Source organism: Hyperoodon ampullatus, assembly GCF_949752795.1.
Source record: "Hyperoodon ampullatus genome assembly, chromosome: 16".
Classification (NCBI taxonomy): domain Eukaryota; kingdom Metazoa; phylum Chordata; class Mammalia; order Artiodactyla; family Ziphiidae; genus Hyperoodon; species Hyperoodon ampullatus.
In genome coordinates this window covers 77,430,232-77,443,240 of record NC_136929.1, presented here as the reverse complement: position 1 = coordinate 77,443,240, position 13,009 = coordinate 77,430,232, and the positions used below count along the sequence as shown (strand labels likewise).

The 13,009-nt window shown below is 52.3% G+C and overlaps 1 protein-coding gene across 4 annotated transcripts in view; it reads left to right on the top strand.

The window, feature by feature from the left end:
• IFT88 (intraflagellar transport 88) overlaps positions 1-9,660 on the top strand; it is a gene marked incomplete at its 5' end in the record, with an annotated part of 70,353 nt that extends 60,693 nt beyond the window's left edge. For 3 of the 4 annotated variants that reach the window (XM_079722114.1, XM_079722112.1, XM_079722111.1), the window contains 3 exons: positions 4,583-4,649; positions 9,029-9,139; positions 9,357-9,660. In XM_079722114.1, the coding sequence (XP_079578240.1) occupies positions 4,583-4,649; positions 9,029-9,139; positions 9,357-9,478 (300 nt within the window). In that variant the 3' untranslated portion in view covers positions 9,479-9,660. The remainder of the gene's footprint in view (positions 1-4,582; positions 4,650-9,028; positions 9,140-9,356) is intronic. The other variant, XM_079722113.1, reaches the window with a different exon arrangement.
• Positions 9,661-13,009: the final 3,349 nt, after the last annotated feature.

Genomic DNA, 13,009 nt, shown 5'->3' with positions numbered 1-13,009 from the left:
AGCCTGTGCGTCTGGAGCCTGTGCTCCGCAACAAGAGAGGCCACAACAGTGAGAGGCCCGCATACCGCGATGAAGAGTGGCCCCCGCTTGCCACAACTAGAGAAAGCCCTCGCACAGAAATGAAGACCCAACACAGCAAAAATAAATAAATAAATTAATAAACTCTTACCCCCGACATCTTAAAAAAAAAAAAAAAAGAAAATTCCTTCTGGAAAAAAAAAAACACAGAAGATAATTTATATAGCATTCATCCTTGATATCAAGTGTGTGGTGATTTGGGCCGTGACGTTTTCCAGGGTGAGACTCCCGCAACGCTCTGGTTAAAGGCCGTGGAGTCCTCGCCTGCTGGCATCACCCTGTGCTGAGTCCTTGGTTCACCTGTTCAGGAGACACTTGACATGGACGAGGTGCTCCAGCTGCTCGTCACCTGGCAGGAGAACGAGACAAACACAGGTCGCTTGCTGCCCGGCAGAGACACGCAGCGTGTGCACTGGATGGGGTTCGGCCCATGACCAGGGGTCCGAGTGGTCCCCGGGGGAGGTGTGGTTGGACCTCAGGGCCTGGCGTGGAGACGGGAAGGTGTGAGAGAGGTCCGAGGGCAGGAAGGTGCGGCCACGTTCGTGGGTTCTTTGGAGTTGAAGCTGCAAAGAAGCGTCTTAAATTCTGTTTTCTCTTGAATTTGAAGTCAGAGCCCATCTTCTTAAGGATCCTTAACTAGGTAACAACTGCTCCTTGTTCTAAGACAAAAATCTAATTCTTACGGAATAAAAGCCCAGGATGGTGGACGGAGCCCTGGGCTTTCCTCCTCAACCCCGGTCAGCTGCAGAGCTGGTTCTCGTCAGTAAGATGAGGGCAGTGTTCTCGGCTGGCCTTCACAGACCGTCCACGGTGAACTTAGGTTTGTCACAGTCTGTCACCGACACTGCTAGAAAATGACCACATACTTGGATGTCAGAAATGTCAAATCGCGAGAGTTTGCAGCCCTCACCCTCGGGTCCTGTGCCCACTGTCCTCCGGGGGCAGGTGACAGTGTGACAGTGTGGGGCTGCGCGGGTCCTGGAGACTCTGCCTGTCCCCTGCAGGAGAGCAGTGTCGTGTGTTCCCGGCGGGGAGAAGACACTCTGCCAACACTTACCTGTTGACTTTTTCCATCATTTTATTTAGATCTACTTGCCTCCTCTCTTCTCTTTGTACCTTCTTCTCATTGTTTCCCCCAAAGTGGGAATGGCATCTTTTTTTTTTCATATTATTGAAAAAACAAATGTTATTCTAAAAATTCAGGTAGATTACTTTTGTAAGTAACGTTTTAATTCAAATAAAAATGTGTTAAGGAAAAAGTGAAAATCATTCAACCACGACTTTGAGATCACTGTTAGCATTTTGACATTTCATCATCCCAGGCATTTTTACAAATATATGCAAACATATATCAATACGCTTTTTAGGTGAGTATTTTTTTTTTTTTTTTTTTTTTTTTTTTGCGATACGCTGGCCTCTCACTCTTGTGGCCTCTCCCGTTGCGGAGCACAGGCTCCGGACGCGCAGGCTCAGCAGCCATGGCTCACGGGCCCAGCCGCTCCGCGGCACGTGGGATCTTCCCGGACCGGGGCACGAACCCGTGTCCCCTGCATTGGCAGGCGGACTCTCAACCACTGCGCCACCAGGGAAGCCCTAATACGCTTTTTAAATGGGACTTTTTTTTTTTTAAGCAAAAGTGGATTTCTATAAAAATATTGTCTTGTAACCTGAGTTTTCCCCTCACTGAGGAAGATAACCTGGGCAGCTTCCCATGTCAGCAAAGGCAGGCCTCTGTCGTTTTTTGCCCCTTTCTGTGGCCGTTTGACGTGTCAGTGTTGCTGTGATGGGAATCTTCTGTCAGTCCCGCTTCCGTACCTCACAACCCTGCAAGTGAGTCCTGATTCCTGGGTACTTTATGAGGTGTTGAAACTCTGAGGAGGCGGCAGTGTCTCCTGCTGAGAACAAAATGTGACACTGCAGTGCGCCTGTGTCCCTGGGCCTGTGGTCCGCCCCCAGCATTCGCTGCGGGGCCCGTGTGCACCGGCCCCTCTCAATAAGTTGCTACTGTTGTGCCTACTTTATTTTCAGAGTTTCATGTTCTCTTTCTCCAGAAGGTTCCCCCAAACTGGACCTCACCTTGACCCCCTCCAGTCACGCGGCCGAAGCGTTCCTCCCCGAGACCCTCAGGGCCATGGTGTGAATGTAGCGGACACTTTGACCTTTCCACCCTGCCTGACGGAGCCCCGCTCTGTCACCGCCTCCCTGTCCCTTTAGTTCCCGGGGCCCCGGGGGGGGGCGGGACCTGACCCTCTGAGGGCTCCCCTTCCTCCCGTCCCCTGAAGGCCCCGCGACCCGGCCTCTGGGTGTGGATGGTCTGAGAGAAGACTTGGTGAAGTCTCCACAGGTCACGTTGCTTTAAACGTAGAACCTTATCGAGCCTGTGTGCTGGTAAACGTTCTGGTCTCATTTGTGACATTGCCATCTCTGTAACCTCCAAACGGACTCGCTGCTCCGGCTGCTGTGGTGATGGGGACACAGGATTGGTCACGGTGGGGTTTATTGATTTCCAGTGGCAACTGGGTGGAAGAGGATGAGAACCCTGACCTCCGCCCACAGACGAGTGAATGGAGTCGCAGGGGCCTCGGGGAGTGAGGAGGGCTGGCCGGAGGAGCCGGTGGAGCTGGGGGAGGAGCCGGTGGAGCTGGGGGAGGAGCCCACGAGGAGGAGGCCGCACCGGGGAGGGGGCATGCGGTCCCGGGCCCAGGAGGATGGAGTCTGAGCCCACAGCGCGCGCTGGTCCACTTGGATCCATGGGGCTCGGCTGAGTCAGCAGGCTCTGGGTTCTCCTGGGAGCGAAGCAGGCCACGTGGGGACCTGGGGGTCTTGATGCAGATGTGCTTGCCATGGCAGGGGGCTTCCAGGCTAGAAAAAAGCGAGGGCTTGAAGGGGTGAATTAGGCAAAGGCGGGTGAGAGCCAAAGCATGGGAAAGTTCTAGACTGGCGCAAGGACAGTGTGACGGGGCACGGTCATTGACGCACGTGCTCACTTTCCTAGGTTGTCCTGTGCTAAGCTTACAGTTTCTTAGATCTTTTCCCACGTTTGATTTGGAAAAAAGTTTCAAGTTATGTGGACATTTGTCTTTATGAGTTTAATTATTTTATCATTGTCTAGGTCTTACAGATATGCTGGCAATTATTAATCTATGGATAGATGAAAACCAAGTTCTGAAATAAAATCTGATTAGAGATATTAAAATATTTATTTTGTTGCATCATTTTTAGATTTTCTTTTGTTTGTGAAGGCAGAGGGAGAGATGGAGTTCTGGGGAGGTTTCTTTTAATAGAAAAAACTCAAGCATGTTTACATATATTTGAAAGTCCTAAGTTTTAGGAGAGTGTTTCATTTTATAGAAATGAGTCTTTTTGTTTTTTGAATTTTATTTTTTATACAGCAGGTTCTTATTAGTCCTCTGTTTTATACAGATTAGTGTGTACATGTCAATCCCAATCTCCCAATTCATCCCACCACCACCCCACCCCCCTGCCACTTTCCCCCCCTTGGTATCCATACGTTTGTTTCTCTACATCTGTGTCTCTACAGAAATGAGTCTTGAATCATTGAAAAAGATTGGTTTTTTTTCTTCCTAGGAGACTACAATGTCAGTAATCCCACCTGTGACCTGATAATTTATAAATATTTGGGGAGTTGTCAGGGTTGGGGGAATAAATGGTGTCCTTTGAATTAATGATGAAATTATTTTTATGTTATTGAAGATCTAAATAAGATACCAATCTACGTTAAGAAATTTTAATTCAACTGTAAATAGTTGTCAAAAGCCATCTGTTTCTGCTCACTGACTACCCTCTTCTCTAAACAAACGATTATTCATACAAGAGCCTGGAGTCAGCGTTTAATCAGAAGCTCTAACTTAGGCACAGTGAAGCGTGTAAAAAGAAACCTAAGAATGTCACAGTTTGGAGATAATGCTTATGTCTTAAGGGTGAGTTGGTGTCTAAGAAAGTAGACTGTTGGGCAGATCTTAGGTATTTTGTGAGATTGAACAGTGCCTTTATTGTGGAAGCTGACTTTCAAAACCCTGTTGTCCTTTAATCGTGTCAAGTGGGGCTAAAGCAGAAATAGCCTATTCGCAAGGTCCCCTTCTCCCTCCAGCCCTTCAGCTACTGCGTTTAAGACCTGAGCTTTCACATCTGGGAAATACTTGGTTTTTAAGTTGTTTGCAGAAGCAAGGGCGAGCCTGCACTTTGAAGCCAGAGTGCCGTTCGCGTGTCTGGCGGGCCTGGTGGCCCTTCTCAGGGTTTCCCCCTTCCTCCTTCCAAGGCAGCCGGGCCTTCCTCCTGCGGGGCCGACCCAGGGGCCGCTCCCGGTGAGCCCAGCCTCGGGAGGCAGGACAGTAAGGCCTGAGGGACGCACAGTTTAACGTGTGTTTTAGAAATCGGTGCTTGGTTATCGTTGACCTTGAAGGACTATGATGTATTCCTGTTTTCATTACAGTACAGCTGACGTCCAGTATGTCCTTTCTAACATGTCGCCTTCTTGCTTTAGCGCACCAAGTCTGGCAGGGACGGCAGCGGGGGTCTCCGCGGCAGGAGAGACGGGAGCGCTGGCAGTGGTGAGTGTCCCTGTCCCCCTGGAGGTGCCGGTTGACAGATTTCTAGTACATGGGCTTCTAGAAGCACCTTGAAGTAATCTGAAAATGTCCTGCTTGTTTGTTTTATACACAGTAAAACTTCACCTACTCTACTTTTGTGAGCATCAGCCTGCTGTGTAAGTGAGTGTTTTGTAGGTGTTAGTGGGTGTTGGTTCCTGAATAAACGGACCTGTTTCTGCTAATTGATGAATAGACAGTTCACGTTGGAGAGATTATCACAGGTGTCCATACTAGTGGGTTTTACTGTGTTACGTTTTTTAGATTATGTTGTAAGGAGGCGCCATGGGGCCTGGGGTCGTCACCTGGATGCTGACAGACCTGTACACTTGTAGTGTAGAAGTGGTGCCGGTCTGGGCACTGGGAGGGACGGCTGTGGTCCCAGCCGTGGCCACTGTGTGTCTCTGGACCAGCCACGCAAATGCTGTCGTTTTGGGCGATTCTGTGACTGCTGGGGACATTGTTACTTAATAAGAAGCTTTGTTAAGTTATCCTCCCTTTTCCCCATCAGCAAAATCTACCTTCTGTCTCCACTTCAGGGGATAGTAGAAGTTATATTTAGGGGAAATTGGATGGTTTTAAAGAAACTAATTAGAAAAACAAATGCTAAATTGGTATCCGTATCATGTCCACACGTAGCACCGTCGTGCAGACAGGACCCGACTTCATCCTGTTGTGTCTGTCTGTGGTCAGGAGTCACGACAAAGAGAAATGCGACCCTCGGTTTAGGGAGGTCTTTCTTTCGTTCGTTCATTTACTGGATGCACGCTGGGTGCCGAGGACATGGGGACGAATGAGACGGGACCCCTGCCCTCCAGGAAATCAGGATCGACTTGGAAAGACACGCGAGACCTGATCTGCTGAGGGCGCCGCCTGGCGGGGGTGGGGACGCAGCGGGGACGGAGACCGCCTTCGAGGGCGGGGGTGCGCCAGGCGCCGACAGCCAGTGCTGTGCCGGGTCCAGCGGGACATCTGGAGTCTCCGAGGGTCAGTCCCGCTTCTCCAGCAGAAGCCCCAGTCCTGGCCTGGGTCCCTGGTCCCAGAGACCGTCACCCAGAGCTTGAGAAGTTGGCAGCGCGGCCCTGAGCCTGGGTCCTGCGTGTGCGGGGCCGCCCCTCCCCTCCCCGCTCTGCCCCTCCCCGCCCCGTGCGTGTGGGTGGCCCTCCATCCAGGTCCTGGTCTGGAGACCTGTCCCGGCAGCTCTTGGTCCCTTGTCCAGCGGGGCCACCTGCGGTGGAATTCAGCCTTTTGCGGAGTTTCGAGAAGTATGTATTGTGATGCATTAGCCACGTACCCTATACCTCCCCTGGGGAGCACCTCCGAGTCAAAGGAGTCTCACTACTTCAGTGAAGCGTGAATATTCACACTAAGGATAAGTGATGGCCCAGAATAGCTGCAGGTCAAGTCAGGTTTTATTCTTGACGTGAAGTTGTGTTGCTGCCTGGAAACTTGGCTTTAGAGCTCTTTGGAATTCGGATTGTCGTTGAGGGGCTCTGGGCCTGCGTCTACCAAAAGTGCTGAAGCAGCTCGGGGGGTCCGGGCAGCCCGCCGCTCTCGCTCGGCTGCTCTTGGGAAGCCCGCCAGCCGGCCAAGGCGTGAGCTCTTGAACTGCGTGTCCCTCGAAGGAGTAACCCCCAGGGAAGTGTCAGGTACTTACTGAGTTCTAGGACCAGATTCACCACCCTCTAAGGGTCCTCCACGTTCCGATGAAAATCTTGAGCTCAGAGTAACCAAGCGGTCCCTAACGCACACCCATCACCAAGCCTGCCCTCGGTCCGCAGGGCCTTCCCTGGTCACCGTGGGCTTGTGAAGTGTCGCTGAGGCCCCCGGGGGTCCTCACGTTCAGGGTCCACTTGGGAGACTCCAGCCCTCCGAACGAGGTGTCCTGAGAGCTGCCGGTGCTGAGCTGGAGCCCGGAGGATGGTGTCCACCCCAGAGAGTGGCCCCCGGCCCGCCTCCCAGGTGCCACCCCGCGCAGAGGAGGGCGCCTCCTGGGCCACCCTCCCCGCCACTGCTGTTTCTCTCTTAGTAAGTTTTCCTTTCTCCCATCCAGCGCGTTGCAGCCCAGCACAAACAGGCAGTCCTGGGGCACAAACACGCTTCTTGGAGCCGAAGCTCTGGCCGTGGGCCTTGCGGGCCAGGCATCGTGGGCCTGGCTCTGGGGCAGGTTTAAAGCAGCTCCTGGCTCCCGGGGGGCTTGCCTCTCTCTCTCTACACTTGCCCTTTTGTTCCTGGTTTCCCGTCATAGCCGACACCCCAATTTGTCCCGGGGCCCCTGCCTGTCCCCGGAGCCTGACTCTCGGCCCGCCTCCAGCTCGCACAGGCCAGGGCCCGGCCCGCCCAGCTTTGGGGTCTGAGCCCACCGGGCTTCCTCCTTGCTTCGCCTCGCGGCCCCCGGAACACCCTGGGCCCCGTGGACGAGCCCCCCCTCAGCAGCGTCCCACCCCCGCCCCCTGCAGCCCGCCGTGGGCCGAGGTTGCTGGCCATCCCTCGGGCCCCTGGAGGAGCTCCCAGCACGGCCTGCGTGTTGAAGGGTGCCCGGGGCCCACCACCTTCCACCTCTGCCCCTGGAGACCCAGCGGCGCACGTCTCAGCCTGGAACTCTCTGGCGCTCTGTCTGGACGAGACCCGCAGCTCAAGTAGGGGAAAGGGACAGTTTTCTGTATGGATCCAGGTGAGGCCAGCCTGGAGCTGGTTAAGTATGATGTGTTAAAATTAAGTGCAGTGCCTACAACTAGGTTTTTAAAAGTGTTGCCTAGGAGAGAAGACCATAGGGAACATGTCATCAAAATTATTCGTTTGTATAAAATGGCTGTTTCTGAAATGCCTGAGGGCCCTTGAAAATTGTTCTTTTTTTGTGCACCAGACTGGTCTCACTGCAGCCTTGTCTCTCTGTTAATTTGCTGATTGACCTCAGCGCCCTTCCTCACGAGGGGTCCTCAGATTTGAGTGTGTAGCAGAGTCACTGGGAAGGCTGGTTAAAACAGACCCAAGCCCCCAACCCCAGTGATAGGCCCGGGGTCCTGTGTTTCTGACCAGGTCCCAGCTGCCACTGCTGGTCCCGGGACCACACCTGGAGAACCACTGCTGTATCTCAAAGGAGAGAATGCAAATTACATGCGGCCTCGTGTATGTAAAAGATCACCACCACTACTACCACCAAACCCACGTTCACGTATGTGGCATTCTCTGGTCACCCAGCCTCCGGGCTCCGTCACCCACAGGGGGTTCCCCCCGGGAGGTGGTGTGAGGCCCGCCTGCACATGCCGGTGCTGGGCAAACAGTGTGTTATTATTATCACTTACACAAATCGCACTGGAAAGCAGCAGCGTTTGCTTTAGAGCTTTGCAGGATTTTCAGTACTTTAGTTTGTTTTTTACAGAATAAGCTTAAAATGAAATGAACTTGTTTTAAGTACTTGAAATAAAAAATGCATTACCCTTAAATGCAAAATTTTGGCTTCACGTTTTAACAGCTCGGTGCCAAAACATCAGTTGAGAAAAACAAATCCAATCCACATGCACAGGCAGAGCTGAGCTCCACGAGTTCAGGGTCCACATGGCCTCCCTGTAGCGTCTGCGGGGATGAGGGGTGCGAGGGACAGTGTGTTTCCGAGGCCGGGAGCCGGGCGGGTGGCCTCTCCTGCGGCCCCGTCTGCCCTTGGGGGACAGCGGGTTTGCTGACTGACTCCGTGTACTGGGTTATGAAGGTTTCGTGTTAAAATTGTTGGTCGTTTACTGTGTGTGATACTTAATGGTTTATTGCGTTTTTCAGTCTAATTTTTATTCTGTCTTGGGTGTGAACGTCTCTTATGCACTATTTCCATTCCATATTTGGACTCTATCATCCTCTTAAGGTTTTTCTTTAAATTGGGCCAGAATCTATCCTCCTCTGCCGGGCACATCTGACCTCTTCTGTAGCCGTTCTCCAGGCCTGTGAAGAGAGTTGGGGGGCGGTGCCTGGGCCAGGCTCGCTGGGCCTCTCCCGCTCCTCACCTGCCCAGGCCTCAGATGGCTCCCAGGCTCCACGCGGGCGACGGCCCAGCCCCTTCCCCCGACCCGCTGCCCCGCTCCGCGCCAGGGGGTGTTCGTCAGTGTCTCCAAGCACACGGTGGAAAGGGTCTGATACAGCCTCCTCTTGAGTGATGCTTTGACTATATTATAGGTTCCCAACAAGAGATTTCTTTTAAATTTCAAAAAACAAGAATTACATCCTTTGGAAATTGGCTGTCAAATGAAACAGCCTTCCCGTTTCTTGACAAATCAGTAGACTTTAAGATTCGTAACGCAGTGTGATGTTGCCCGGCCTGCTGAACACGTGTGTTTTTGTTCCTGTGTCTCCAGACGGTGGCCAGAACTGTGGTGCCGGTAGCAGAGGCGAGCGGCTCAGCGTCCAGCTCCGAGCCCTGCCCAGGACGGAGGAGCCTTACGACAGCAGCAGTAACAAGGAGCTAGGCAAGTGCCGGGGCCTGGCAGGTCTGGACTGGAAGGGGCGGGCAGACGCGTCCACCTGGGTGTTATTAAGGGTTTTCCAGCACAGACAAGTTTTACATGACTTGGGAGAGCCTTTCTCTTCATTCTGGGTTGTTCAGTTGTGACGATGAGCCTCATTGGTTTCACATTTGCTGTTTTTCCCTGTTCCTCTAATGCAACCATCTGTTCTGAAACCTAGACGCCTCCTATGTGGATCCGCTTGGCCCGCAAATAGAAAGACCCAGAACTGCAACCAAAAAGAGAGTCGACGAGGATGATTTTGCTGATGAAGAATTAGGAGATGATTTGCTTCCAGAATAATATTTATTTAATGTATTATTTATTAATTAAAGGGGAGGAATCGCCTTACAAGATAATACTCATGTTAAAGTTTGGATTAAATACCCAAACTTTAATTTTGCACACTGTCAAAACTTTAAATAAGTGTATTCTGTTCTATGAGTATGGATTTAAATTTTGTTTTGCTTTTAATGGAATAAAAACATGTGAAAATAATACTTTAGGCCAGAGACTGACTTACCCTCTTGAAAACATGGACCCACAGTAATAGATCTTGTAGCACTACCTAGTACCTCCACACACGTAAGTATTATTACTCACTGATTACTACAGTGTGTGCTGCATTTTCTGTAATTTCATTGAAACAGTGTGAGTAATGGAAACACTATAGTGATTTCATGGTTTGCAGCTGAAAAATACTGTGCTTGGGCATACCCTTGATGAGTCGTCATTCAAGGTAAGTTGCTTTGTGGGGATTCCGACACTAGTCAGGCAGTTGTGTTTGGGGCCAGTAAAGTCGTCAGAGAACACGGCAGCCTGTGACCCTCCCGCTCTTCTCCGTGGTCCCTTCAGCCCCGAGCGCCGGCAGCCTCGAGTTGTGCTTCCCGTTGAAACGCGGGGTGCGGGGTCGAAGCCAGGACTGCGTGCATCCTTCTTACGGTATGTCTGGCTGGTGGGCACCGTCCCGAGGAGTGCGGTGGTGGGCAGTCAGGGTGGACGTGGCTGGTGGGTAACACTTCACGAGAGAGGATGGACCCTCCGCCTCGTTTTACGTTGTCTCCACGGCATGCACACTCCCTGCTTGCAGAAAAGGTCATGATCCGATGGGGCACGCGTTCACCAAATGCCCTAAACGGCTAGTGTGTGCGAGAGCCTGAGGCTACGGTCGTGACCGAGACAGCAAGACCCTGCCTTCAAAGAGCGTAACTTCTGGCGGGGCCAGACCATAAATGTAGTTTTAAATGGGCTTTGGGTGTTGTCAAGGGCGGTGAAGAGCGTGAAGTGGAGGAGCGGCCCGGGGAGTGACAGCGGTGCGGTGAGCGAGACGCGCGCGTCGTGGTGGTTGCGGGGGGGCGGGGGGGCGTGAAGGGCCGGGGCCCTGGGGCGGGGGCGGGCCTCGTGGAGCCCAGCGGCACCTGAGGCTTCACTCTGCCGCCGTAACAGCGGAGGCACGTGATGTGGTCTAACCTACGGAGCGCGAGCCCACCGCCCTGCGGGGATTGGCTGGGGCCGGCGGGCGGGGGCGGGTTGCAGCCGCAGCGTGGCGTGCGTGGGAGGGTCGCCGCGGCCCAGCACACGTTGGGGAGGGAGAGCTCAGCAGAGTTACCGGGGGCCTGCGTGCGGGTTGTGAGCAAGAGAAGAAAGCAGGATGGCAGCGTTTGTGGCGGAGGCGCCGACCGGCCGGGGTTGCCTTTCTCTGAGGTGGGTGCCAACGACGCCGCCGTGGTCGCGTCAGGTCAGCCAGTGCTGCCACGCTAGGGCCCCCGGGAAAGCAGCAAACAAATCGTGCGCTGTGCGTCAGGAGGGCCGCGAGCAGCAGGGCTAAGCGACATGCATTCGGAGCCATTCGGAGCCGGGCGAGAGGTGGGGAGGAGAGATCCGAGGAGGGAGACGGAAGCTAATCATCTCGGGAGGAGAATATAACTCGGAAAGTGGGACGGGCCCGCGTGTGGAATGGCCATCTGAGATGCGGCGCACGCCCGGCTGTATGAACGGAACAGAGTGGGGTTGTTCCAGGCAAATGTCACAGAGCGGAAAAAGGAGCAAGGGACTAGGGTATTTGCAGGGCCGTGGTGATCGCGTCGAACCACCAACTCTGCCCCAGCCGAGAAGGGAAACTAGGACTCGCGTGGGGTGGCTGGTGGAAAGGCAGGGTCAGCAGACGAGGTCAGACAGCTAGTACAGGACAGGTGCGGAGAGAAGGTGCTGGTGTCGGGGGCCACTCACACTCGGACGGACGGGGAGCCGCTCCCGGTAATGAGCGCAGGGGTCGCGGTGGGTGAGCACAGGCTTCCAGAGTCGAGACGTGCTGGGGGAAAGCAGGTGGAGCTGGGGTAGCCAATTAGAGGCCGGGTCTTGGGTGGCTCCTCCACAGGTGTTAAAGGTGCGGGAATGAGGTAAAGGCGTGGTGGGACCTCCAGGTGCTGCCCGAGAAGACGACAGATAGAACTCGTGGTGGGGAGACCTGACCTTCGGAGGAGGGAAGGAGGTTTGGATCCGTCAGTAACCCAGGAAGGTAAGTGGACGTAGCCACCCCTACCCCGGCTCCCATGCCAGGGAGCTACAGACGGCCTGGCGCTGTGGGGATTGAGTGATCTGGGGGCTGAGAGAGGAACGGCTCTCGTCGCACCTTCAGCCGAGGACACCGCAGAGGAGTTAGCTTCCAAGGGAACATGATGAGGCTGCTTTTGAGTATTTTGCCTTTTTCTCACTCGTCTTAATGTTGGATTGAACTATGAGCATGTTTATTTCACACGTTCATAAATATGTTCAGGTTTGAGGGCAATTGACTACAGACATTTTGCACCTGTTGAGAAGACAATTTCTCAACTCTGCTTAGCATCACAGAAACGAATTTTATGTTCTATCAAGTGGGCAGGCATCTTCAGTAGTTTATGATCTTTCATAAAATGAAAAGTGTTGGAAAGTAAATACTTTCGTTTCCAAGCAACAGGGGAGGAGAGAGAAGTTACCATGTTATTAGACAGTGGAAGATATTTTGTTGAATAATATACGGAATGAGGCGTCTGGCGCTGTATCGCCTTACCTTTCAAAGGATGAAACTGCTGTCTCCTAAAGGATTCCCACACTTCTACCAAATTTTAAAAAAACAGTATGTGTTTGTGTATTGATATGTTTATTCCCATTTTACCAGAAAGAACACAATTTCTCTACTAATCATTAAAAGTTTTGTAACCTCAAAACAAACGTTTACTCACCAAGCTGTAAATAGCTTAAATGGCTTAAATTGGAGATTTCTGTGGGATTTTGAGCAGTCAATAGGACAATTCCTAAATTCTTCAGTTATAGAATATTCAAGGCATACAAAAGTGTTGTTTTTCTACACAGCATAACTGAAATGTAGTTTATTTACAAGGCAGTCAAATACCTAAGCTGGAAAGCATTTAGGGAACCATAAATTATGTATTTTCTATACCTTCGAAAACCTTTCAGCTGTTACCAATCACTTGTTTTCATTGGCCAAGTATGACTGCCGTAAAATGACCGTATTCACTAGCCCACCACCTAAAAAGCATTAAGCATTCATTTACAGAATGAACGAACGAGCACGTTTGCTTTGGTTCTTGAAATAGAATTCCCTCGTGTAAGTATATTTTCTTTATTTACAAAGTATTAGGCTTATTTTACATGACTGCACGTGCTTACAGTCCCGGCATCACGAAGCAGGAGTTCCCGACCCCGTAGCGCCCAAGGATGCCCAGTTCCAGCCATAAAAGTGCAAGCTGGGTAGAATGTTTGGTTTTTGGATTTCGGAGGTGCTAGTGGGGCAGACAAGGACCGCTTCCTGGTGTCTGGGGGAAGGAGAAGCGC